This window comes from Peromyscus maniculatus, chromosome 4 (genome assembly GCF_049852395.1).
Source record: "Peromyscus maniculatus bairdii isolate BWxNUB_F1_BW_parent chromosome 4, HU_Pman_BW_mat_3.1, whole genome shotgun sequence".
Lineage (NCBI taxonomy): Eukaryota > Metazoa > Chordata > Mammalia > Rodentia > Cricetidae > Peromyscus > Peromyscus maniculatus.
In genome coordinates, this window is record NC_134855.1 from 152,474,700 (window position 1) to 152,502,014 (window position 27,315).

Below are 27,315 nucleotides of genomic sequence, written 5' to 3' on the forward strand. Positions count from 1 at the left end.
TGGATGATCCTAAAAACCTATTGTTCTCTGGAAACACCCCTCCTCCCTGAATGTCCAGACCCAGAAAAAGCCACTGCTGTCTGGACAGCGTGGCTCGGCTGCTTTCAGCAACTGCTCCGTGGCACCCATGGTGAACCAGACAGATTCTGCACAGTTCAGTGACAGTCTCCCTTCAAAAGCGCTTTGGATGGATTTCATAAGAACTGTGAAGGGAGAAGGCTGGCTTTTGCTTTTCTGTTTTCCCAAAATAGATGGTTAAGTTGTAATTCAAACCCCCTCCCCCATTCTTTAAGACAGGGTCTTACCTCATTGCCCAGGTCTGGAACTTAGAATGTAGCCCAGGGTGGCTCCAAACTAACAGTCATCCTGTCTCAGTCCCCTGAGTAATGGGATTACTAAGTAGCTTTCAACAAGGTAAAATTGTGAATCTCCTGCAGATATCAAATAAGTTGCCAGGATCAGCGCAATCCCTGCACTCAGGCAGCAGAGACAGGAGGATCAGGAGGTCAGCCTGGATTATAGAAAAACAATGTTCAAAAACCAAACAGAAAGTCTAGGAATTCTGTATCCTGTCGCCTCACTAAGTCCGAGCCTTTAGTCAACACTCCATGAAGAGTCCATAACCCAACTCCCTTTAGCACATCAACCCAGCTGGTTTCTGCGGGCCTCCATGTGAACCCGGGACATGACCTTGCAGGAGCGCGTGCCAGCAGTTTCTGGTCCTCTCTTCTAGCATCTCTTTAACTATTGTTAAGGGAGTTGGCACTGTGTCACAGAAAATCCCCTCGTCTCCCACTCCAGCTTTTTGCCTCCTAAATTCGTGACAGTGGCAGCAGCATGTGGCTCCACCCTGTTCATCAACCCAACAAAAGGCTAATGTGGACCCTGGGGACACAGCTGAGAGTGAGGAGGGTGTGCACCCTGCTCTCAGGCACAGGCAGAGGTGGTTGTCCTCTGTGAGTTAGATATGAAGATCCCAAACAGGCTGGAAGAACCAGTTTGATTGGCAGGGTGGCACCAGAGAATCCTTTTTCTCGGGAAGAGGTATTCAAGGAGAGTCTAGACGCCTGTGTGGGGATCTCAATGGGTAAAAAGCTGCTTGGATGTTTGTGGGTAGAGGGACGAGCAGATGGACAGGACTGTAATCCTCAGCAAGAGTGATCATGGGAGGCTGGTCAAGAAGTGTGGGAGATAGAAGGTTCTGGACTCCAAGGCTACCAGGGCCCTGAAGGATGGTAAGAGGGAATGACATGACTGGAATTGGTGTTCCTGAAAACTCAGTGCCGTATGACAGTAGCATTCGGTAAATGTTTGCTGAACTTCTGAAGGAAGATATGTTAATATATGAGAAGGCAGACCAGGAGTGCCAAGCCAGTTCTCTGCCTTTCAGCTTAATATAGGAAAGTCCCTATGCTTGTGGTTTGCTGTGGGGGATGGGGAAATCTTTGCAGACATGCTATGACCCCACAGGACCCATCAGCTTTCTGGAAGAATAAATTCGAGGTAGGGTGAGTAGGGAGGTGACCCATTCCCCAAGATGAATGGAAGCCACCCACTGCCAGGGCAGTTTGGAGAGTCCGAGTACTTCCAAGACCAGGTTAAGAAGCACTCCAAGGGCTGCAGAGGCGGTTCAGCAGTCAAGAGAGCTCGCTGCTCTTCCAGGATCTGAGTTCGGTTCCCAGCACCCAGCTATCCAGTGTCTCTTTGGGCACCTCAGGCACTTCATACCCAGACACACACACACACACACACACACACACACACACACACACGCACACACACACACAGAGAGAGAGAGAGAGAGAGAGAGAGAGAGAGAGAGAGAGAGAGAGAGAGAGAGAGAGAGAGAGAAAAGACACAGAATATTTTAAAACCATTTCAAGTGTTCTTGGCAGAAGTGTTAAACAAGTGTGTCCCAGACATATCAAGACACAGAGTCTTGAGGCTCTACCAGGCGGGGACAGCGGCGATTGAACAAAACTTTGCCACAGCACTGTCACCCTGTCCGCTGTCCCCAACAGTACTCAGACTGTGCCTCCCACAGGTGAGGCAAGCACTCTACCACTGAGATACATCCCTAGCTCTTTATTGCTTTTTGAGACAGGGCTCACTAAGTTGTCCAGGCAGGTCTTGAACTCTCAATTCTCCTGCCGCAGCCTCCCATGTGCTGAAACTGCAGGTGTGAGCCACCAAGCCCAGCTAACAAACGTCCCTTGAGCTTTTCCTGCATACCTGGGCCTGAGGCTGATGCTGGGGACAGAGTCATAGACAAACGAAATGTATTGATCTCCTCTATGTGTATATATACATATGTACGCACAAACATTTAATTCTAGTAATAACCCCACTAGTAGGTGTCGCTGTTATTCTCATTTTATCCATAAGAAAACTGAGGCTCAGAGAGGGTAGCTAATATGATCAAGGGCACACAGCTAAGAATTTCAAGTCAAGTACGTGGTATACATGGGACTTTGGCCCAACTGTGTGTCCTCATGTAGCACGCAAGCACAATTTTAAGAAAGGGCTTATTAGAGCTACTCACCTTGGGCTTGGGGGTGCAGGCAAAGCATCTCAGAAACCCCAAGGATGAGAAGGATAAATCAGGTAAAGAGCAGGGCCAGAGCCTCTAGGGAGGTGTGTGAAAGCAGCCTGGAGGCTTGTTTGGGCTGCACTTAGTTCTTAGTGGCCTGGTGCAGGGATGCCACTGCCCATGACTGTAACAGCACATTCTCTCCCCCAGACCCTGCTGGCCAGGGCACTTTATGACAACCATCCCGATTGCTCCGACGAGCTGGCTTTCTCCAGAGGGGACATCCTGACGATCGTGGAGCAAAATGTGCCAGAAAGTGAGGGCTGGTGGAAGTGTCTGCTCCATGGGAGGCAAGGCCTGGCTCCAGCCAACCGCCTCCAAGTCCTCAAGGAGACCCCTGCAGACAGATCCTGTCCCCTGCTCCCGAGAGGCCTGGACACAGATCTCAACAGCTCAGAGGCTCTATATCAGGTGCCCAGCTTGTTCTGCCCACCACCACCAGGGCCTGTGTATGAGCCGATGAAGAGCTGGGTAGAGGGACCACCGCCGCCGCCAGCTACTGCCCAGGTCTACGAATTTCCTGACTCACCGTCCAGTGCAAGGATCGTCTGTGAAAAGACTCTGAGCTTCCCCAAACAGGTGAGTGTGTCTCCAAAGACAGCACCATAAAGGGTGTGGGAATACCCAGGTGCTGCAATACGCCCCAGTCATTGCCATTGATTAGATCAAATGTGCAAAATCGGACCTCGAACCCTGTTGAGCATGCCTAAGGCCTCGTCTCATTTCCTTCACACTCAGCATCCCTGTGACTACCCAGCTCACCAAGACTGGCCACCCTGTGCTGTCAGTTGAAGGCCTGTGAAGGTTTGTTTGGGAGCCTGTGGGCTGCCCCACATCACAGAGACCACTAGGGACAAGAGAGACAAAGGATGCGTTAATTCACACTGTGTCAAAGGCAAAGCATTACTCATCATGTTCAAGACACGCATCAGCCTCCACCCAGACAACTTACTTCTAGAATTGTTGCAGAAATATACAAGAAGACAAATAGAGATCAGGAGGGGGTGTGGTCACATGGGTGCTAGGGAAAACCCACAAGTCCCCAAGTGTTTGCGTGCGAGGTCAGTTACGACATTTTTGGAAGTTTCTTCCCCCACATTCACTTATTTGTTTGGGATCGGAGCATGCCTGGGCCACTGCACATGTGTGTAAATCAGTGGATGGTTCTCTCCTTCCCTCCATGTGCAGGTCCCAGGGATCAAAATCAGGTCCCCAGGCTTGGTGGCCAGTGCATTTATCTGCTGGTCCATTCCCACCCCACCACCACCCCTGCCCGAGAAAAGTGTCTTTTACCCTGTCATCACGGCAAACTACTACATAGGGGTAAGAAATGGAGTGTTTCCACACAGTTGTTCTAAACAGGAAGACAATCCTTTAACCAAAGACTAGGCAAAACAAACAAACAAACAAACAAATTCTGTGTGTGAGTGTGCATGTGCTTATGTGTGTGTGTGTGAATGTATGTGTGTGTGAATGTGTGCATGTGTGTGTTCACGTGTGCATGTGTGTGTGTGTGTGTGTGTGTGTGTGTATGCAGGTGCACATGTGGGCTGGAAGGACCTAGAAGAACCCACACAGGTAGTTCTCCTCAGGAAGTAGAATCAAGGAAGGGGAAAATTAAACAAGGTAATGAGCAGGGACTTTTATTTTATTCTGTCCCATGTCCCCAGAATCTTGCACAAGGCAGGTCCTCAATCAGTATTTCAACAACAGATCAGAAACAGATGGATGTCCTGTGGGACACAAGTGTCATCTGTGAATTCTACATGCAGGGGGAGGAGCTTGGGAACCGTAATCACAATGCTGGGGCCTTAAGCAAGCAGAGGAATTAAAAGAAGAAAGGAGAACTGTGCTGTGGTATTCTCCCCACAACCCTGGCCTTCCTGGGCCTTTAACAATGCAGTGGAGGTCACCTGGAGCTGCATCTAGGTTGGTGCAGTGCTTATGTAGCATTCTTGGAGCCCTGGGGTCTATCCCAATCACTGCGTAAACCAGGCCTGGTGGAGCAGCCCTGTAATCCCAGCACGCAGGAGATGAATGTGGGAGGAACAGGAGTTTGGGGCCGGCCTCGGCTATCGAATGAGTCTGAGGCCAGCTTTGGCTACATGAAACCCTGTCTCACAAACACCAAACAAACAAACAAAAGCCGCTGTGTTCAATGGCTACAGGCATCTTCTAACATCTGACACCTGGCATTCCACTCAAATGACATCTCCCCTGGCCATGCGGCCAACAATTTTCTTAGAAAAGTGAACAGAGAAGGATCACTGCCTCTGGTGTGTGTGTGTGTGTGTGTGTGTGTTGTCAGGACCCCAGAACATGCTCATATCACTCAGCCTTCCTCCACCCCAGCTTCCAACACTGCCCAGGAACAGGGTGGTAATCCCTTCAAATTTTTGTATATTGAGACTCCCCAACTCCCTAAGCTGCCTGGCACCAGTGCAGACAGTTGTTGTGGGCAAGGGCTGGCTGCAGACACCAGGGGGGTGCTGTCCGAGCCTCCAGCCACTGTCCACAGGGGCCCTCCCTGTCTTTTCTGGAACAGTTGTCCAGGCTCCAGCACCCATGCTGTTGAATGACTGACCCAGGAGGGTCTCTGGCGGTGTCTCATTAAGGGGCAATGACACCGTTTATCAGGCAAAGGCTCCTACCAAAAAGAAGCCTGGTGACCTGAGTTTGCTGCCCAGAACCCAGGTGGAGAACAGAGAGGAAAGACTCCACACATGGTCCTCTAACCTCCACAAGTGTACTATGACACCCACGTGTGCACATACTGTAAATAAATTAAAATGTGGAAAAGAAGTCATGCCAGCCATCTTTAATTTGAATTTCCTTCCAAGATCACTAAAATGAAGGGGGAAAAAAAGTAAAGGTCTGTCTGACTGACTCTCCTTGAGAGGAAGGCAGATGTGATGCCCACAGCTGCCAAGCCTCCCAGTGCCCAGCACAGGGCCAGGCTCCGTGTCCACCTGAAACCCCACACAATGTGAGGGGAAGCTGAGCTCTCCATTGCGACTTAACTCAGAGACAGGTGCTGTGTGTGCAGCAAGGTCTGTCCTTGACGCCTGTCAGCAGCATGCATCCTTCCGGGAGGGCCCCTGTGGTGACCAAAAGAAACCACAGTGACTGAAGGGGAACCCGGGTCCTCGGGCCCTGAGCAGGTCCTCCAAGGGACCACAGAAAACACCTGGGGCATGTCCCGTCTTTTCTTCAGGTTCCCTCTTTGTGTGTCCTAACTACATTCTAGCCACCGCCGCCTCCTCCTCTCCCTCCTCCTCCTCTCCCTCCTCCTCCTCTCCCTCCTCCTCCTCTCCCTCCTCCTCCTCTCCCTCCTCCTCCTCTCTCTCTCTCTTCTCCTCCTCCTCTCCCTCCTCCTCTCCCTCCTCCTCCTCCTCTCCCTCCTCCTCCTCTCTCTCTCTTCTCCTCCTCCTCTCCCTCCTCCTCCTCCCCCTCCTCCTCCTCCTCTCCCTCCTCCTCCTCCTCTCTCTCTTCTCCTCCTCCTCTCCCTCCTCCTCTCCCTCCTCCTCCTCATCCTCCTGCTCTTCCTAATCCCCTTTACTTCTTCCTCCTCCTCTCTCTCTTCTCCTCCTCCTCTTCCTCCTGCTCTTCCTAGTCCCCTTTACTTCCTCCTCCTCCTCCTCAGGGGCTGGGGTCCTGGCCTTTGACTTCGGAGACAGCTGCTATCAACCCAGGGCATTAGGAGCTCTCCAGCACCCTCTGTCCCTTTCTTTGTGTGTTGGGGAAGCTCAGACTGATGACATCTAAGGTCAGCCCCTAGCTGTACCCTCAGGAGAGTCTAAATAACTTCCTCTACTCCAAAAAGGCAAGAGCCAGACACTCCAAGAATAGTCAACGATCTGTTCCAAATGTTCTGGTCCACAGGAAGGCAGGCATGGATGTCTTTTGTGCTCAGGACCATTTATCCCCTGAGTCCAAGGCTGCCGAGAAGATGCGTTCCAATCAGGAACAGTCATAGGTAGAATTAGGCAAGTCCAAACCCAGCCCTTGGAGCTGTTTCCATTGCAGTCTGCAGGTTCAAGCCACAGATGGAACAAGTCCTTTCATGAGCTCCTTTATGCCAGCGCCCATCTCTCGGGATTCAGAGTGGCCCGGCACTCAAAACCAAGATGCCTGGAGCATAGCACTCTTCTCAAGTTGTCATGAGAGTTTCATCTGTGTGTCAGAATCGGGTGTGTCTATCTAGGAGAAGCCTCTGAGGGCCTTTGGATTAGAATAGCCCTCCATTCTACACAAGAGAGTAGTGATTCCAGGGACGTCAAACTTCCCATCCTGGTGAGTCCGATGTGAGCCCAGGGCAGGAACTGATGTTTTCAAGTCAGTCTGTGTCTGTCTGTCCACCTTATTCTAAAAGCAAGACCTTTATCCTCAACGTCTCTGCTCTCTGTGTGGCCCTCTTCATGTGATCCTGGCTGAAGCTACTCTTTATTTTAAGCATATGTCTCAGTTATCTAGAAAATCTTTCCTTTTTTATTACATTGTATTTATGTTTGCGAAGGTCAGAGGACAAGTTGTGAAAGCTGGTTCTCTCGTGTCACCCGGTGAGTCCTAGGAACCGAACTCAGGTCATCAAACTTGGCAGCAAGCACCTTAGCCCACTGAGCCATCTCGCTGGTCCTGAAGCTATTCTTTGTAGCAAGGGCCTCAATGGTCTATAACGTCACTTTATTAAGGGGCACTATGGGGAAAACAGACTCACTGATACAGGATAAGGTAAATCCAGTTGCAGAGTCCTTGGAAAGCTAGGAACCATGGCATGCTGCTTCAGGCCATCTTCACCACCCAAGAGACCGAGACCCCCTTCCTCCTCCCTTTTAAGCGGTCACTGCAGGCAGATAAGAAGCACAGCCTCCATCAGGCCAGGTAGCCCAAGGCCATGGGTGGAGCGACTTCCCACTAGAATTCTTTCCATTGAGTTGTGTCAATTTGTCACACTCAGGACCTGGAGGCACAGCTCAGCCACTAGCATCCACAAGAACAAACAAACAAACAAAAAAGCAGCTCCCAGAAGGCCCCTTGCCTTCCTCCTGTAGCTTCGCCCAGAAACCACCCTTCTGGGTCTTTGTTTTGCTTTTCATTCCAACTTCCTTTATTTAATGTAGAAACCGGACTTAAACACACACAAAACCACATACAGAACATATTGCCATTCTGAGAAGGGCCACTTTGGTATTTCCAGTGCAAAGGGACAGTTTTCCTGCTGCTACTCACTTGGAATGACTTCCTTCTGCCTCTGTAAGCCTTTGGAAACCACAGTGCTCAGGCCTGTTCCTTAATTGTATCTGGAACCTAACACTTTCCCAAGAAACATGGGACATTTTTGAAGTGGCACACACAGGAAAGTCCCTGGGTGCTTCCACAGTCACGTGACCCACAAAGTCGTCCTTCTGCATAAAATGGCCTGAAGTCCTAAGGGCCTAGGCAAGGAAGAGCTTGGAAAAGGGAGTGGGGACTGAATGTAGATTTAATTCAAAATGCAATTGAACCATCGATGAATTTGATCCTGGGACGATCCCCTAAGGTCAAGGTTTGGCTTTTCTTTTCTTTTCTTTTCCCTTCTTTTCTTTTCTTTTCTCTTCTTTTCTTTTCTTTTCTTTTCTTTTCTTTTCTTTCTTTCTTTCTCTCTTTCTCTCTCTCTTTCTTTCTTTCTTTCTTCCTTCCTTCTTTCCTTTCTTCCTTCCTTCCTTCCTTCCTTCCTTCCTTCCTTCCTTCCTTCCTTCCTTCCTTTTTTGTTTTGTTTTGTTTTTTGAGATAGAGTTTCTCTGTGTAGTTCTGGCCAGCCTGGAACTCACTTGTTAGATCAGTCTGGCTTCAAACTCACAGAGATCCTCCTTACTCTGCCTCCTGAGTGCTAGGATTAAAGGTGTGCACTACCACCTCCTGGTTTGATTTTTCCAATATGTGTATACATGGTGTGTGTGTGTGTGTGTGTGTGTGTGTGTGTGTGTGTGTGTGTGTGTGTGTATGAGTGTGTTCATGAGTGTGCACAATGTATGGAGAGGTATGTGTGCATATACATGTAGAGGTCAGAGGTCAAGCTCAAGTGGTCCACCTTGTTTTGTTTTGCTAATTTATGGCAACAGATGAAGAAAGCATGGTAGAACTTGTCATTAATCCAGCACTGGGGAGGCAGATACAGGTAGACCCCTGTGACCTGAGGCCACCCAGCCTGGCCTATATAGCAAGTTCTAGGCCAGCTGGGGCTATATAGTGAAGCTCTTCTCAAAATAAAACAAACAAAAACATAACTTCCCTACATTTATTTGGGGCACATGCTTGCTACAGCATGTATGTGAAGGTCAGAGTTCAACTTACTAGAATTAGTTCTCATCTTCCACTATGTGGGTCCTGGGGATTGAACTCAAATCATCAGGCTTGGTGGTTAACGCCTTTACCCAATGAGTGAGCCATCTCACCGCCTGCCTTTTTTGTTTGTTTGTTTGTTTGGTTGGTTGGTTGGTTGGTTGAGACAAGGTCTCTCTCACTTGCCCATTCTGCTAAGTTGGATAGGCAGTGAACACCAGGAATCCCCACCTCCCCAGTGCTGGGATCACAAGAGGGGACCAGGATCCCAGCTATTTTCATGATGGTTCTGGGGATTGAACTCAGGTCTCCGTGTTTGCAAGGCAAGTACTTTACCGACTGAGTCACCTCCCCAGCCAGATCTCATAAGATTGCCGAACCTGGGACACTGCAGGGGTCTCACAAGCAGTTGCTGACGTATAATTTGAGGGAAAGGTGGGATTTAGATGGAACACAACAGAAGCTGTGTTGGATAGCCTGAGGAATCAGCATAAGCTGCAAGGTCTATCCTGGGAAACCATGAAGTGGAGACAGATGGAATGTGAAGCTAGACCCTCTCATCCAAGCTTGTGAGGAGTCTCCTCCTCCATGTGGGTGACTCAGGTTTCCAGGTACCAGTGGGTGATTCCTTTTTAAGACAGCACTTCAGAAAGTCCTGCTCCAGAGAACCCAAGATTTTAACAGAGCCATGTGCCTTGTAAAAAAGAAAGCAGGTCTCAAATAGAGAAAGGGTCTGTTTGACCCTCGACAGCTGCAGGGTGTAATTGAAGAGACACATGTCCCATGGCTTCACAGCTGCTTTATCCATGCTCAGGACCGCAGCTGAGGGACATCCAGCAGAGTGTTTACGTGTTATACTGTGTGCTTTCATTCACCAAACACAAGCAAGAGCCTAACTGGTGTCATCCCAAGCTGGGTCCTAGGGACAGTGAGGAATAAAGGGACCTGGCCTGGTTCTCAGAAGCTGCTCCTCAGCCTGGCTTGTCCCGATTTCCACATTAAAACCCTGACACACATACACACCCCAATGATCCAGCTTGGAAAGCACCCTACACAGTGCCTGGTTCCTTAGCACCTAGCTAGGTGATCCATCTCCCTTTGGGTTTTCAGGAACCTTTTTTTCCTCTCTTGCTTTGCTTTAGTCCTCAGTCTGTGGCCTTGGTGTGACAAGTCCTGTTTCCTTTTCCTTTGGACTGTAAATCCTGGCACCCAGTGTCCTTTAGCCTATTAAAATAAAACCAAACAAAATAGGGCTGGAAGTGTAGCTCGGTTAGACTGCCTGTCTAGCATACATAAAGTCCTAAGTAAGCCCTAGGTTTGAACCCAGCGTCATATAAAACTGGGGGGAATGTGGTACATGCCTGTAATCCTAGCCCTTGGGATATGGAGACAGGAAGATCAGGGATTATGGGCATCCTTGGCTGCATAGGGTGTTCGAGGCTGGCCTCCAATCATGAGACAAGCTTGCCTCTACTGCAGGCTCCCAATGCCCCTCTGCACTCACATCCACCAGTCATGCACAGCAAGAATCTGTATCTAACCCACTTCCCAGGGGAATCTGATGCTGGCACTATGGCCCATCACCAGGGGACCTGCGTATCAGCATCCCATTCTCCTAGTCTCTAGCAGGTACCTTCACATTGTGACATGACGTTGTCATTTATAAAGTTCATGCTTGGGAACTGTTCAATCAAGTTTTTAAAGCTTGCAACAAAAAAAACCCTTATAATGTTCTGTATAAATTTAGGATTATGTGTTGGGCTGCATTTACATCTTTCCTCAGCCTGTGGGCCTCAGGATGGACCGACCCACCTGCTGGTGATGACAGACACTCAGTGGCTGTCTTTGTTTGGAAGACGACTTTAGCCATGATCCTGGGGATCTTGACTCCATTCTTTTTTCTCTCCAAGACCCTCTTCGTGCTTCCCAGACCTACGAGGGCCTCGTTGCCGACTCTGCCTTCCCAGGTGTACGACGTTCCTGTCCGGAGCCGGGTCTCCTCGACCCTGAAGGTAAGCTTCCCTCTGCAACCCTGCTCCACTGGAGGCTTGGTGCCCAGTCTGAGTTCCCCATGTCATTTGCCTCTGTGGCTTCCTTCACTCGGAAGGCTGACTCCCCTAAGATGAGCTGCCAGTGTTTACTTGGGTGACTGCTGGGGTGTGTCTGTGCCTGTACCCCTCCACCCCACCACCCCACCTACGAAGCTGCCTTTTAAAGCATCAAGTCCAGAGTCATAATGAAACTCCCTATTGCATGTAGTTATTATATGGTAATTAAAAACCTTAGGGTTGGGGCTGTGTGACAAGTGTATGAGGACCTGAATTCAAATCCCCAGAACCCACACAAAGCCAGACACAGCACTGAGGCACTCAGCACAGTGTTTCTACAGTGAAAGGGAGGTGGAGACAGGAGAATTCCCAGCCCGGCCAAGGCAGCCGTGAACAAGAGACCCTGCCTCAAACAAGGTAGATGGTGAGAACTGGTCCCGAGGTTGTGGGCCTAGCTCCACACATGGGTCATGGTACATACATCCATGCCCATGCTTAGATGTACACATTTTGATAGTTGAGGAAGGGACTCCTTAAGGCCAGGGAACAAGAACAAAGGCAGCCTGTTATTACTAGCTGATGTACCTTTCTTGCTAAAGATGGGTTGGTGACCAAAAGCAATGATTAATTTCTTGTACCCATTTTTGTCCTCAGCTTCCTGGTATGATTTAATTAAAAAATTGTTAATGAGTGGGTGTGTGATCTGGGGATTTAAAATATAAATGACAGTTTTTTAATACATAAAAGTTTAGATTTGTGATTAAGATTTTTTTATAAGATTACCTTTTGAGATAAATAATAAAATAATTAATCCTTTCTTTGTAACTGCAAATAGCTGCCTGCCAGTACAAGGAACTGGCTGAAATATACTTGGCTTGCTTACACTTTGTTAATCAATTATAACAGAATCATTGCTTTGGGGTGAAGATGTTATGGTGGGAAAATTAATACAAAGGAAAATGTTTAACTACTTGTGGGCTTCTAAGAAAAACATACAACTTGTGATCATAACGTGGTTTCTTCCTGTGTAAAGACTTTACTTTGTTTTTGGAAAATATGTAACTTGTGGTTGTGAGGTAATCTTTTCTTGGATAGAAATCTTTGTCTTAGGAGGTATAAAAGGAATAAGAGAAAAATAAGAGAAGTAGAAGGAGGACATCAGGGAGGATGGAGGAGGAGGACATCAGGGAGGATGGAGGAGGAGGACATCAGGGAGGATGGAGGAAGAGGACATCAGGGAGGATGGAGGAGGAGGACATCAGGGAGGATGGAGGAGGACATCAGGGAGGATGGAGGAGGAGGACATCAGGGAGGATGGAGGAGGAGGACATCAGGGAAGATGGAGGAGGAGGACATCAGGGAGGAGAAGAAGGAAACAACAGGTGAAAGAATGGAACAGAGAAAGAACAGTAGCAGCAGGCAGAAAAGCTAAAATGAAGAATTAAGCTTTGGCTTCAGAAAAGTCTCCTCTGTGTGTGTGCAGTTGTGCCAACTCCATGCCTCTTCAGTATCTGACCTGCTGAGGGCAGGTCCCTCGGCAAGAGAGAGAGACAGACAGAGACAGAGAGAAGGAGATAGAGACAGAGAGGCAGAGCTGATTTTAGTAAAAATAAATAAAAGAAAGGGGTTAAAGTTGGTGATTGAACATGACTATCATGATATAACACTTCCTCCCCCAAAGGAGCTGTGAAGGTGTTCAGGGATTTGTGTCTTTGACTGGAGAAAACACTGAACTTGTAGACTTTGTGTGGGAAATCCTGCGGAAAGAGAAATTAAAGTTGCCCTTCTTTGTGGTCTTTCCCTAGAATCCAGAGAGACAGCCATCCTACGACATACCCACCAGCTCCAAGAAGGCGGCACTCCACTCCTCCCCCAGCCAGGCAAGTGTGAGTACGAACAGAGTGGAGCTGGGGAGCTAGGCGACTAAGCATCCTCTAGGAAATTTTATTAGCTAGACGTATTGCCAACTTTCTGCCACTGTGATGAAATGCCTGAGATAACTTATGGAGAGGGAAGATTTGCTTTGGTTCGCTGTTTCAGAGTTCGTGATTGGTTGGCTGGCTGCTTTGGAGACTGTGGTGTGGTGCAGTACATCTCCATGAGAGCACATGGTGGGGGAAGACGCTTGCTTTATGAAGGTTAGGGAACAAAGGGGAGCGATGAGGGGTGGGGTCCCAGTATTCTCTTCAAGATGATGGCCCCAACAGCTCAACTTCCCTCCACTGGGCCTCACCTCCCAAAGGTCTCATCACCTTCTAACAGCAGCCCAGGCTGAGAACCAAGCCCTCAACATCAGGAACATTCCAAATTCAAACTGTGGCAGTTGACCAAAAGGCAGGAGCAGGATCCTTGTAATCACCTCTACCGCCCTGGTGGCAAAATCCCCCCTTGCCCTGCTGTCCAGGACCAGGGTAGCGGGCTGGAGAGGTCCCTGTGGGTGAGTGCTCACCTTACAGGCATGAGGGCAAGTTTGGGTCCCCTGTGCTCACATGGATTTTAAAAAGGGGAGCTGGAGAATTAGCTAAGAACACTGGCTGCTCTTTCTGAGGTCCCAAGTTCCCAGCATCCACATGGCTGCTCACAACCATCTGTAACCACAGTCCCAGGAGATCTGATGCTCTCTTCTAGTCTTCATGAGCAGCAGACATGTACATAGTACACATATGTGCAGGCAAAATACCCATATCTATAAATTTTTTTTTTTAAGCTGAGCACAAGCCAGTAGTCCCAGAGCTGGAGAGGTGGAGAGGTGAGGATTGCTAGAGCTGGGGGACCAGCAAGTCTATTGAGATTTAGGTTCAGTGAGATACCATGTCTGAAAATACAAGGGGAAGAGTGATAAAAGAAAATTCCCAGTACACATCTCTGGCCTACACACACACAAATACATACAGACACACAGACACACACAGACAGACAGACACACAGATAAGTTATATGGTGGTTTGGTTAAGTCATTTAACTTCCCCATGTCTCCATTCTTAATGCAAATGTTCTGGAATATTCTGTGGGATAATTTGTATAAGCCACAGAGAAAATTCTCATCAGGTGCTAGAGAATGACTTCTTGTGAGAGATCACATAGACACGTTGTATAAAGTGTGCTCTTACCTTTAGATAGAGGGACGTCATTTAAGGTCCCTCATTGGGGGGGACCTGTGTAATCCATGTTTGTCATTGCATTCTACCAGATGTGTCCCAAAGGCATGCTTCTGTTCAAAGTTACGGGATTAGGGGGAATCTTCCAATATTATTGCATTTCAGCAATGTTGTGGGTGATGTGTAGAAGTTTGTTAGATTCAAAAGAAAAGATTAAAGAGGCCATTAGGAGCAGAAGGAACAATTGGGACATTGAACATAGGGGTATGAGTGAGTTTCCTGAACTAAGGAGAAAAAAGCAACTTGGGAATGTGGGTGCTGTATTAGTTCCCTCTGCTGTGATGAAACGCCATGACCAAGATAACTTATAAAACAAAGAACTTAACTGGGGTTATGGCTCCAGAGGTCAGAGTTCATGGTGGCAGAGGAAGGCATGGCAGCAGGAACAGCTGAGAGTTCACATCTTGAGCCATAAACAGGGGCAGAGAGAGCATGGGGTGGGGGGGAGTAGGGGGGTGGGAGGGGGCGGGGTTTGAAGCAAAAGCCTGCCCTTGTGACCCATCTCCTCCAACAAGGCCACGGCCATGGCTCTCAGACGGTTCTGCCAGCTGGAAACCAAACATTCAAACTTAATGAGCCTGTGGAGGCCGGCCTCGGTCAAACCACTACCGACATACAGGAGGGAGTCCAGACAAAGACGGGCTATGGGAGGAAAGGAAGTTCAAAAAGAGGTGAAGCCAGACTGTGAGAGGCCTTAAGTGACAAGGGCAGTGGGGAGCCACTGGAGGAACCTGGGCAAGAGTGCCACTCAGATGTAAAGGACCTCTCAAACTCTCTTCTGATTGACACTAACCTGGACACCTGTGTGTGGTTCTCTCCCAGGGACAGAGTGCTGTGCTGACGCCGACAACTGCCTTCAGACAAGGTGGTGGCTACAACACGTTAGCCAGCCCTCCCAAATCAGAATGGATGGCTGGCACTCCGGTGTTGCTGGCAAAGGCTGACGTCACAAGTGTATCCCTGAGCAGCTTCCCCAGAGAAGCAGGGTCCGGCTCCACCTCCACCGTGCACACCGGAGCTGTGACCCTCTCCCCACAGCCGGGGAGCACAGCGCAAAAGCAAAACAGCCTTCCAGAAGAGCCTTCCTACGATGTCCCGGCACCCAGGGACTCACTTCCTTCTGATGCAGGCAGCAGCTACAGGGTCCCTTCCAGGTTTCTCGTTCCCAGAGTGGAGCAGCAGAACACCAAGCCCAACATTTATGACTCCCCTAAAGCCATGCGGGGTCTGTCTCAGGCTGGGAAGGAGCTGGAGAAAATCAAAGAGCTTCCAGAGAATATCCCCTGGATCTCCAGACAGCTAAATTCTCTGTCTCCTGACTCAGACCAATTATCTGTTGCCAGCTCCGACAGCAGAGCTAGCGTGGTGTCTTCATGCTCCTCCATATCCATGGACTCCTCCCCCGGCTCCTCCTCTGAGGACTCGGCAAAGGAGCTGTGGATGGACATTGACTTTGCCAAAGAGACAGCGATGGCCCTGCAGCACAAAGTAGCCAGCTCTGCAGCAGGCCTGCTACTCTTCGTAAGCAGGACTTGGAGGTTCAGAGACTCCTTGGAGACCAACATCCACACGATCCGCAGGGCCGCTGACCACGTCGAAGAGTCCCTAAGAGAGTTTCTGGATTTCGCCCAAGGGGTCGGTGGGACTGCTGGCAGCCTCACAGACAGCCAGCTTCAGGCTAGGATTAGAGACCAGATCCAAGTAATCTCCCGCTCCTATCAGACGCTGCTGGATGCCAAGGGGAGCCTGGACCGCTGCAATTGGTCCCTTGAAGTTCTCGTGACTGATAAAGTCCAAAACAGCCTAGATGACCTGGAGAGGTTTGTCATGGTGGCACGGATGGTTCCAGAAGATGTCAAGAGATTTTCCTCCATTGTCATTGCCAATGGGAGGCTCCTTTTTAAACAGAACTGTGAGAAAGGAGAGACAGAGCTGAAGTGTGAAAAATGCATCCAGCCTCCCCAACGGGAAACTGAGCCATACCAAAGGATCAGTCCCTTCAATAAACAACTGGCGGATGAACACTGCCTTGAGCTAGTGGAGAAAAACAGAGTGAATGCCTGTGGACAGGTGAGTTCGGGTGACAAATGGTACACCAGGGAGCTTCATTTGTTCCCGAAAATGGTCACCACAGAGGGAGATGCCGGGCATGTGTGCATGTGGAAGTGTGTACCTGCACGTGTGTGTGGAAGCCAGAGGATAAGCCTGGCTGTTATTCCTCAGTATCTCCCACTGGCTGGACAGTGGGACCCAGGGCTCTTCCTTCTCCTTCCTCCCCAGCACTGGAATGACAAGCTTGTGCCACCACAACCTACTTTTTCCATGGGTTCCAGTGGTTGAAGCCAGGTCCTTGTATTTGCAAAGCACCTCACTGGTTGATCTTCCAGAGCCTTTTTGAATATGTGTGTGTGTATAGCGTGGAGGTGTGTGGTGTCTGACTCTGTCATTCTGCGTCTTGTTTTCTATTGTTGTTCTTGGGGTTTGTTTGTTTGTTTGTGACAGGGTCTCACTATATAGCCCTGGCCTGGAACTCAGAGATCCACCTCTGCCCCTCTGCCTCTCCGCCTCCCTCTACCTCTGTCTCTGCCTCCTGAAGACTAGGTTTAAAGGTGCATGCAACCATGATGGGAACCACTCTATTTTTACTCTTTATTTTGAGAAAGGATCTCCCTAAGTTGCCCAAGCAGGCTTTGAACTTGGGTCTCTCCTGCCTTAGCCTCTTGTCCTAGTTAGGGTTATTGCTATTATTATAATGACCATGACCAAAAGCAAGTTGGGGAGGAAATGATTTATTTGGCTTACACTTCCACATCATAGTCCATCACAGAAGGAAGTCAGGACAGGAACAAAAACAGGGCAGGAACCTGGAGGCAGGAACCTGGAGGCAGGAGCTGATGCAGAGGCCATGGAGGGGTGCTGCTTACTGGCTTGCTCCCCATGGCTTGCTCAGCCTGGTTTGTTATAGATCTCAGGACCATCAGCCCAGGAGTGGCTCACCCACAGTAGGATGTGCCTTCCACATCAATCACTAGTTAAGAAAACACCCTCCAGGCTTGCCTACAACTTTATCTTGGAGGGACATTTTCTCAGCTGAGGCTCCCTCCTCTTGCATGACTCTCACTTGTGTCAAGTTGACATAAAACTATCCAGCACATTAGCCAGGTGGTGGTGGCACACACCTTTAATCCCAGCACTCAGGAGGCAAAGACAAGCAGATCTCTGTGAGTTCGAGGCCAGCCTGGCAGCCTGGGCTACAGAGTGAGTTCCAGGAAAGACACCAAAGCTACACAGAGAAACCCTGTCCAAAGAAAACAAACAAACAAAACAAAACAAACAAACAAAAAAACTAGCCAGTTAGCCAGCACATCTCCCAAGATGCTGAAGTCACAGGCCTGTGCTACTAACTGCCAGGTTTCTCCACATTTCTAGGCTGAGTCATTGTAGATGTGTTTCAAGATGAGTTCAAGGAGGAGAACACACATTCTTCCCAATGCTGGACTGACCAGCCTGCCGCTCCAGGAACCCCAAGAAGCAGTTCTCTGGCTGGCTGCCTTGAGTTCAGGGATTGCCAGACTGTAGAGGTCCAGCAAGTCACGGTGACAGCAGAGAGGTGGCACTTCCCAGACTCTTCTGAAGTGCCTGGCTGATAGAAGAGAGTTGACACAATCTATGAAGGTGGCTGTTTTTAATTTCCATTTTTTCAGGCTGCATTGACAGGCAGAATCCAGCCCTTTGCTGACAAAGCCAATGAATGCATCAGCAGGCAGAGTCACGAACAAAATCCCACATTTAAAAGTAAATTTAAGTGGGGCGTGGTGGTGCACACCTATAACCTTAGTACTCAGGAAGTTGGGGAAGGGGTGGTGAGTTCCAGGACAATCTAGACTCCACAGCAAGATCTTGAGGGTGGGGAGGGGGGCATAAAAACCACCAACCATAAAAATGAAACAAAAAAAGTGAACTTAAACAGTCATAGTAATGTGAAAGCTATTTAAATTAGTAATTTGAAGATTCAATGTTTTTCAAAAGCCACCTTTCTTACAAGAGAAAGGAGAGCCCATCTTGGAACGAAGGTCAGGTGAAAACAAAGACTGCCATGCCGTGGTAAGGCCTTGTGCTCCCCAGAGCTCTGATGAGTGTACTTTGCCCTGGAGAGCTCTCCCTGGGCTGTGAAAATTCAGTTACCGCCTACTCCACATTAGCAGCGTCCATCTGCCTTGTACTCTCCTCAGCCTAGCAACCCTTTTATGTTTCTGATGATGAGCACAGTAAAACATTTTGTTTGGGTGTTTATGTTTCTTCATAGTGTCTTTGACACCTGATCAGTGTCTTTTAAACCAAAGATGTTATCACTGTTTGTTCTTACTGGCTGTCTCCTATTTGTGGCAGATTAAATGTTTCCTCTAAACTAATTGAAGTATGAACAATGAGTCCAGGGCTAGGGGGAGGGCTCAGTGGGTAAGATTGCTTGCTGTGCAACAATGAGGACCTGAGTTCAGATCCCCAGCTCCCATGTGAAAAAGCCAGGCACTGTTGAATACCATGTAACCAGCCTGTAACCCCCAGCATTAGGGAACGGGGTTAGAGACCAACAGATTCCAGGAGCTCACCAGCTAGCCAGCCCAGCCAAGATAGGGACCTTCTAGTTCTGTGAAAGACCCTATCTTAAGGCAGTAAGTCAGGAAAATATTGGGGAAGAAACTTGGCACCATGTTTTGGCCTCTGAGTGTAAGGGCACAAGCATTATCTGTACACATACATGCATGCAACACACACAATAAGTCCATCTAAAAACCAAGTAAGAAGCCAGTCAGTGTTGAGAGAGGCAAGAGAAATGAAGGTTATAGGAACTGTCGAGCTGCGGTAAACCAGATCAACAACTGGGGTACTGGGCGAGATCAAAGGAGGGCAGAGACGTCCATTGGCTCTGTCCTGCTGAAGGCCACGCTGTTTTGTCCCATGTGAGGGGTGCCTTAGACTTAAAAGGGTGTCACCATTGCCTGCTGGCCTTCCTACAACTCTGTTTTTGATCTCTTGGGTCTGGGCAGAGGCCAAGATCCTGCATCTCTGGCAAGTGATGTTGATGGGCTGGTCCAGGGCCCATACCTGACAATGCTGCTTCACACTAACAGGGCTTCTTCCTTTGCTCTGGGAGCAGGGATCCATGTATGGGATGCCCCACTCAGCATCCCAGGACCCCTGCCCACTAACTGCCTGCAGCAGTCTGTCATTAAAACACAATGACAGCTTCCTCCCCCATCCCTGTCCCTGTTCCAGGTAAAGCATCAGTACATTTTTTTTTTTTTGGTTTTTTGAGACAGAGTCTCTCTGTGTAGTTTTGTTGCCTGTCCTGGATCTTGCTCTGTAGACCAGGCTGGCCTCAAACTTACAGAGATCCACCTGGCTCTGCCTCCCGAGTGCTGGGATTAAAAGTGTGTGCCACCACCGCCCAGCTGCATCAGTACATTTTTAATTCACCTATAGTTGATATTTTCAAGCCAAGATGCTCTGGATGCAATGTCTCTCACTGCTTCTCCCCTCTTCCTGGAGACCAGGGTTCACCATGTAGGTCAGGCCAGCCTTGAACTGGCAATCTTCCTTCCTCCACCTCCAGAGATTGGGGACAGCACCCAACTCCCCTACTTCTTGAACATTTGAAAGTTGCAAGTTTATTATTATCAATGTGTTCCTTAGAATGTGTTTCTTATGGTTTACAGAGCTGGTTGAATAAAACTGTATGCACAAATGCACTACAGTCTGTAACACAAGAATACATACAGCTGCATACGGAACAGTGCTTGGAAAACACTGGCATTCATGTTAGACAAATGTCCCAGCCAGTTCCTGAATTTCCTTAACCAATCTGCTCTTCCTTATAAGGGTTCTTGCAAACTGAGTCCAAATAGGAGAGGAATGACAGCTGCAGCCTGCTGATGGTTCTAGCCCTTACATCCTTTCTCCTTCCTCTTCTTTAGAGCCCACCGAGCTCTCTTGCCTCTGCACCTCCCAATCGGCAGGACACAGAGAGAAAGATCCACCTGTCTGAGCACAGCAGGCTCTATTTTGGAGCACTCTTCAAAGCCATCGGTGTCTTTACCAGCAGCCTCAGCAACAGCCAGCCCCCTGAGGTCTTTATCACTCAGAGCAAGCTGGTCATCACAGTCGGGCAGAAGCTGGTGGACACGCTGTGCAAGGAGACCCAGGAGAAGGATGAACGCAATGAGATCCTGCGTGGCAGCAGTCACCTGTGTGGACTGCTCAAGGACCTGGCGCTGGCCACCAAGAATGCAGTGATCAAGTACCCAAGCCCCAGCGCCCTGGGCTGCCTCCAGACAGAGGCGGAAAGGCTAGAACATCACACTCGGAAATTCAGAGACACACTGGAATGAAGCCTTTCCTAACTCCTCCTGTAGAGGTCAACTCCTGGCTAGCTCCTCACCCACAACTGGTGCCACTCTGCCCTGTGGAAGAGCCAGCCAGATAGGCTGAAACAGCCACAGCCCTTGGAGCTGGTTTTAGTAAGTGGCTAAGCATCGGAAGGACACTGGCTGACCACAAAGAGGTCAAGAAAGAGAGGCAGGTGACAGGTCAGGACCTTGTGATGTTGAACTCACTGTGCCACAGCACCAACAGTGGGAGTGGCACTGTAGAAGCCATGTTTTGTGTCAATCAAATGTATGTGTGTGGTTTACAGTCACTCTGCACGTATTTATTGGGCAATACCTAAGGTCAAGGGGCCGAAGTGACCTCGGGGTATCAGAGGCTCTGCTGTCAGTCAGTCTGACTGGGAAGACAGACAAAGGGACAAAGAAACGTCTGCAGTCCACCTACTGCTAATGAGAAAAGAAAGCTGGGGAACAGGAGAACGGAACTGATTTTCAGAGGATCAATTTCTGTTACATTCGTTAGAAAATGTGGTGACCTGCATGGATTGGTGGTGCCGTCTTTAAGTCCGGCACTCGGGAGGCAGAAGCAGGCGGACCTTAATGAAGCCAGACTGGTCTGTAGTGAGTTCCAAGACAAAGAGGGCTATATAGTGAGAACTTGTTTTTTATTTTTAAAAAACGCCCCCCACAAAGTAATGATAGTTTGCCTTTTTCATCAGTTAGTTTTGGATTAATACTGTGAGATGTATACATAGTGTGTGTGTGTGTGTGTGTGTGTGTGTGTGTGTGTGTGTGTGTGTGTGTGTGTGTGTGTGTGTGTGTTGCTAGAGACCGAATCCAGGGTTTCACACATGCTAAGCATGTACTCTGGCACTAAGATTGACCCTCTAGCCCCCGAAAATGTGTTTGGCTATGTTACCTTGCCCCGAAGGTGATTGTTACATGTTCTGTTGGGTTCTCTGCTAACTTATTTTGTGTGTTACAAATCCTGTATCAGTCAGTTCCACTGCTCAGTCAGACTAGGTTTATACTTCACTGGCCTCAAATCTGTTATATTATTTATCTATAATCATGGGTTTAAACACATCTGTAAGGTCCTGAGAGATGGCTCAGGAGGTAAAGGTACCTACCAACAATCTCGATTACCTGAGGTCTATCCCAGGGACCCATGTGGTGGAAGGAGAGAACTAACTCATGATAATTGTCTTTGAACATCCACACACACACAAACCTAAACTGTAATTTAAGAAATTAAAACATGTAAGCACACTGGCAGCAGTCCTTTCTTTGGAAGAGTCTCTGAGCCAGGTCACCCAAGTCTCTGAGCCAGGTCATGCCAAAGCGAAGCAGGTGTTGGAAACGTCTCCTCTTTGAATGCATCCACAGGGATGTGTGCAAGTTTCTATATGTCAGTCTGGACTGGAAAGCAAAACCATCATTTGTGTGTCCCTGGGGGGTGGGCAGGAAGATGTGGCCTGAGATGACACCCACACTGTTCACAGCTATGGAAGTGTTGCCCCCCTCATGCTAACCACCACTTCCTTCTTTCTCTTCGAAGCTCAGCCTTTCAACTCATGTTACCATGGTGACCTTAGCCTTCTCTCCATGAAACTCATGTCTCTATGGTTACCTTATCCTTCACTCCATGGGAAGGTCCCTGTCTCTCATGTCACATGACACCTTCACAAAGCATCTCCAGGCTGCGTCTCCTGCAGTGGTGCCAAGGACAACTTCTGTCTTCTCTGCATGTGGTGGGCACTTTTAATAGTGACTGCAGGGACTGCAGAGATGGCCCGGTGGTTAAGAGCACTGGCTGCTCTCACAGAAGACCCTGGTTTGGTTCCCAGCACCCACGCGGTGGCTCACAACCCTCTGTAACTCTAGTTCCAAGGGATTTGACAACCTCTTCTGTCCTCCTCAGGAAGCAAGCATGAAAGTGGTGTAATACATATATGCATATGCATGTACATACAAACATACATCATACATATTCTTACATGCAAACACTCATATACATAGAATAAAAAGTAATCCCTTTTAGAATGTAGCCAGAGGACCTGAGTTCAGATCTTAGCACCTTCATTGGGAAGCTCACAATTGCCTGTAATCACAGCTCCAGGAGATCCAGTGTCTTCTAGCCTCTGAGTGCACACACATACACATAGACATAAATAACTACTAAAATCTTTTTTTTTAAATCCCTTCAGTCTATTTTTTTTTTAATTTCTTTATTCATTCTTCCTGCATGTATGCCTGCAGGCCAGAAGAGGGCACCAGATCTCATTACAGATGGTTGTGGCACCATGTGGTTGCTGGGAATTGAACTCAGGACCTCAGTGCTCTTAACCTCTGAGCCATCTCTCCAGCCCTAAAATCTTTTTTTCTTTAATGTTGTATGTAGATCCAGGCATAGTGGTACACGTCTGCTATTCTAACACTTGGAAGGCAGGCAGGAAGATCAGAAGTTCAAGGCCAGCCTGGGCTCATGATAGCCTCTCTCAAGAGAACAAAACAGAAGTGAATGGGAGTGTGGAGAAAGAGTGGAGAAGAGAGCAGTTTGAGACTCTGTCTCAAGCAAGCAAACAAAAAGCCATTGCCTCTAGCAGGCTCCTGTTTTTTCTTAGTCTCATGACCCTAAAACATGTGAGACTTGGTCTCAGCCTAGGAGGGTCACACTCTGAACAACAGGGTCTCACCTGCTAGGATCCTGCTGTGAGTGGGGGAAGCTGTGGTCACTCTGTCTTAGCAATGCAGGGAAATATTGGGCTCTTAGACAACCTGGAGCCAACTGGCCACATGGCCGGCAGACTTCAGGGCCTCCAGTGGTGTCAAGGAGCAGATTCGGGGTCCCACACTCTGTGAGTCAACTCCTATGGTGGCAAAGTGGCCACCTTGGAGTATGTCCTCCTTGATTTATTACCAGAGAAGGAGAGACTTCTTTCTGCTTATACTACCATAAATTGGGTACCTGCCCATGACAGCCCTACACACACACACACACACACACACACACACACACACACACACACACACTCATACCTACTCACATACACCCACACACCCTCACTCATACTCACACATATACTCCTCTTTCTCATTCATACATTCCCACACACTCATTCCCACATTCCCACTCTGTCACACACACACACACACACACACACACACACACACACACACACACTGACATCCACACATATTCACACTCCAATAACCCTAACTACTGGCTCTGTGTGACACTGTGATGTATCTAAGGATTCCTCCTGACAGTCCTATGGACACAGAAAAAGAAGCTGAGGTTCTGGAAGATGAGGCTATGTGGGTGTGCCCCAAGTAACCTTGTGGCATAATTAGTCACTAGGGGGACTTACAGGACCCAGTACAGTAATACTCGGAGCTATGATTCATTTCTTTTACTTCTTTTTTCTTTCCATTTTTTTTAAGGTTTTCAAGACATGTTTTCTTTATGCAACCTTGGCTGTCCTAGAACTCACTCTGTAGCCCAGGCTGGCATCAAACTCACAGAGATCCTCCTGCCCCTGCCTCCCAAGTGCTGAATTCAAGGTGTGCCACCACTGTCCAGTGCTATGATCCATTTCTGTGACAGGGAAGAGACTCTAGGGTTGGAAACCAAGAACAAGCTTCCAAGAGCCAAGACCAGGCTTCCTTCTTCAACCACAAACTGTAGCGGCACACATGGGTGTTGCCAACCAGAGGGGCTCATGAGAACCCCAGCCCCCAAGACTTTGACTGGTGGCTGGAGACACAAGTGTCCTATGCCTGGCATATTCCATATATCCAGGCTGCCAAGGGAAGATAGTTAGCCTAAATCATACTGTGTGTATAGTTTAGGTGCAGAAAGCCATGCTTAGCCATTCCGGGGATGGTGAAAAGCCTTTCCAATTCCAGCTTCCCATGTGCCAATCAAGGGCCACTCTTCAAGCTGTCTCTCCTAAGCATGGCGGTCAGACATGCTGTATAGAGCGACATCTGCACAGAGCCAAGAATTGGCGGCACCAAAATCAACTGCACTCACTTTCATAACACTGATGAATCCATGTCCCTCCAGCCCTGGGCGGGGGGCAGGGGGGATGCTGAGGCGGGCTCAAGTGAAGGCTGACACACACAGGTTTGTATCAGAGCTAGGGAGCTCTTAGCTTAGGAACGCCTCAACTCTCATAGATCCTAAGCATAGCCGGTGGAGCTGTCTCTGAGACACAGTATTTATCTGATTTGCAGCAGCTGGCGCTTGGGAGGCAGAGGCAGGAGAATTGCTACAAGTTGAGTGCAGCCAGGGCTATATACTTAGACTCTCTCAATTTTTAAAAATATACCTATATCTATCTATATAAGTATATATAGATACATCTGTCTATAGATATATCTGATAGATATTTCTGTGAGTTTGAGACCAGCCTGGTATAAATAGCAAGTGTAAATATAGCAAGTTACAGGGTTACAGGTCAGCCAGGGCTACACAGTGATCTAGTCTCAAAAAATAATAACAGGTATCTACTTACCAATAGATATCTAGATAGGTATCGAGAGAGAGAGAGAGAGAGAGAGAGAGAGAGAGAGAGAGAGAGAGAGAGAGAGAGAGAGAGAGAGAGAGAGATGCATTGTTAGCCAAAATACCTGTCCTGCACCCTGGAGAGAGAAACTATATCTTCCAAAGTAGTTGGACACAGCATCCTTGAGAAGATAACTCAGAACAAAATGCCACGTGGTCTGCTCAGATGTGCAGAAATGGAAGACACTCATTGGGAGGTATCTTCCAGTAAGGTCAGGGATGCAGCTGGAAGCAGGGATGGATACTGGTTTGTTTACCCCATGACACGACAGCATCTATTTGCACCGCTCCCTTGACCCAGCACTGTCCCAGTGCCTCACAAACTTGAACCCAGTGACAGACAGTCGAGCAGCTTGTGGCCCAGTGCTGCTTTTCATATTTTTAATTTTTTTTTTTGGTTTTTTGAGACAGGGTTTTTCTGTGTAGCTTTGGAGCCTGTCCTGGAACTCACTCTGTAGACCAGGCTGGCCTCAAACTCACAGAGATCCACCTGCCTCTGCCTCCGGAGTGCTGGGATTAAAGGCTTGTGCCACCACCGCCACCACCTGGCTCATATTTTTAAATTTCTGAGTTGTGTTCAAACCAAGAACTGTTGTCAAGGGATGTGGGTCAGTTGGTAGAATTTATGCTTAGGAAGAAAAACTTGGGTTTCATCCCCAGCACCTCATAGACCAGCGTGCTGGCACACTCCTGTTATCCCAGCCCTCAGATGAGGAGGGGTGTGTGTGTCAGGATTTCAAGGTCATTTCCAACTACATATGGACTTGGAGGCCAGCCTGGACCACATGAGACCCTACAAAGTAAACAAAGAGAATCCCTGTCAACAAAGAGCAAACCCACTATGTACGAAATCATGAAAAATGTTGCTCTCGGCTGCGAGTGCTCCCTTCCCTTTTCGCCCAGGCAATGGCTATCGTGGGAGTGGGGTCTTCCCAGACTGATTTCAGAGGCTCGCCCAGGAGCTTTAGAACCAAATGCACTTTGTCAGCTTTTGGCAACTTCTTGTTAAATAAGCATGTCTAATATCCAACATTCTGCACCGTTTCCTCCACAAAAAGGAAGAGGAAATGGTGGGTGGTGGTAACAGCAGCTTGGCCTCGATTCAGGTCAATTCACCGAGAGGATGGAAGTGGTGAGGGCCCCCCTGAGAGATCTTCCAGTGTGACAAGCACTGGAGGGTCATGGATCCACTTTGGTGCAAATACATGCAAATTTTTTGTGAGTCTTGCTGTGTAGCCCAGGCTAGCTTCAACACTACCATCTTCCCAAGTGCTAGGATTGCAGGCATGGACCACTCCCCAAACAAGTAATATTTATAAAACATTTTCTTGGGCCAGTAGATGAGATGGATCAGTGGATAAAGGTGCTTACTGCCAAGCCTGAGCCAAATCCACAGGATCCATATGGTAGGAGGACAGAACCATCTCCTGTAAATTGTTCTCTGACCTCCACATGAGCTGTAGTCCACACACATACATGCTGGCAAAACATTCATACACATAAAGTAAAAAGAACTTTTTAAAATCTTTAAAATTTCTAATATATAGTTTTTAAAGCAGGATAGAATGGAATATTTTTTTTTTAATTTTTCGAGAAAGGTTTCTCTGTGTGGCTTTAGCTGTCCTAGAACTCGCTCTTAGGCCAGGCTGGCCTCAAACTCAGAGATCCACCTGCCTCTGCCTCCCAAATGCTGGGATTAAATGAATGTGCCACCACTGCCTGGCTAGAAAGGAAAATTTAAAGGGAAACAGGAAGTAGAGGAAACCCTTACCTAGGGTCAGTTTGCATTTTCCACAGACTGGGAGAAACACAACATAACTGACCAAATCATGGTTGCTTGCAGATAGATCTCTGTGAGTTCAAGGTCAGCCAGGGCTACTTCCTGTCTCAAGAAGAGGAGGAGGAGTAAGGAGAAGAGGAAAAAGAAGAGGAGGAAGAGGAGGAGGAGGAGGAGGAGGAGGAGGAGGAGGCCTACAGAAACTACATTCCTTTTTAAAAAGATACATTAAATAAGTACATTAAGCCTTAAATCCCAGGACTCAGTGCACAGAGGCAGGCAGATCTCCCTGGGTTCCAGGCCAGCCTAGTTTATCTAATGAGTTCTAGGACAGCCAAGGCTACATAAGGACTTTGTCTCAAACAAACAAACAAAAACACCAGGGTGTTAAAAACAATAGAAGTGCTGATGATATGCTGAATTGGGTACAGTGACTGACTGTCACACACAAAGCCTTGAGCAATA

General features: G+C 48.3%; 1 protein-coding gene and 1 long non-coding RNA gene across 4 annotated transcripts in view; one reads left to right on the forward strand and one right to left on the reverse strand.

The window, feature by feature from the left end:
* Cass4 (Cas scaffold protein family member 4) overlaps positions 1–21,772 on the forward strand; it is a 39,561-nt gene extending 17,789 nt beyond the window's left edge. The window contains exons 2-8 of one of the 3 annotated variants that reach the window (XM_076571276.1): positions 2,741–3,169; positions 10,822–10,923; positions 12,765–12,845; positions 14,940–16,187; positions 16,887–16,889; positions 18,147–18,221; positions 20,093–21,772. In XM_076571276.1, coding sequence (XP_076427391.1) covers positions 2,741–3,169; positions 10,822–10,923; positions 12,765–12,845; positions 14,940–16,187; positions 16,887–16,889; positions 18,147–18,221; positions 20,093–20,506 — 2,352 coding nt within the window. In that variant the 3' untranslated portion in view covers positions 20,507–21,772. The remainder of the gene's footprint in view (positions 1–2,740; positions 3,170–10,821; positions 10,924–12,764; positions 12,846–14,939; positions 16,188–16,886; positions 16,890–18,146; positions 18,222–20,092) is intronic. The other 2 variants (XM_016003847.3, XM_076571275.1) reach the window with 2 other exon arrangements.
* LOC121828960 (uncharacterized) lies at positions 5,406–15,034 on the reverse strand. The gene is made up of 3 exons (XR_013050964.1): positions 14,911–15,034; positions 10,026–10,135; positions 5,406–5,688 (listed from the first exon to the last, which is right to left on the reverse strand). It is a non-coding gene; the product is annotated as an uncharacterized LOC121828960 (long non-coding RNA).
* Positions 21,773–27,315: the final 5,543 nt, after the last annotated feature.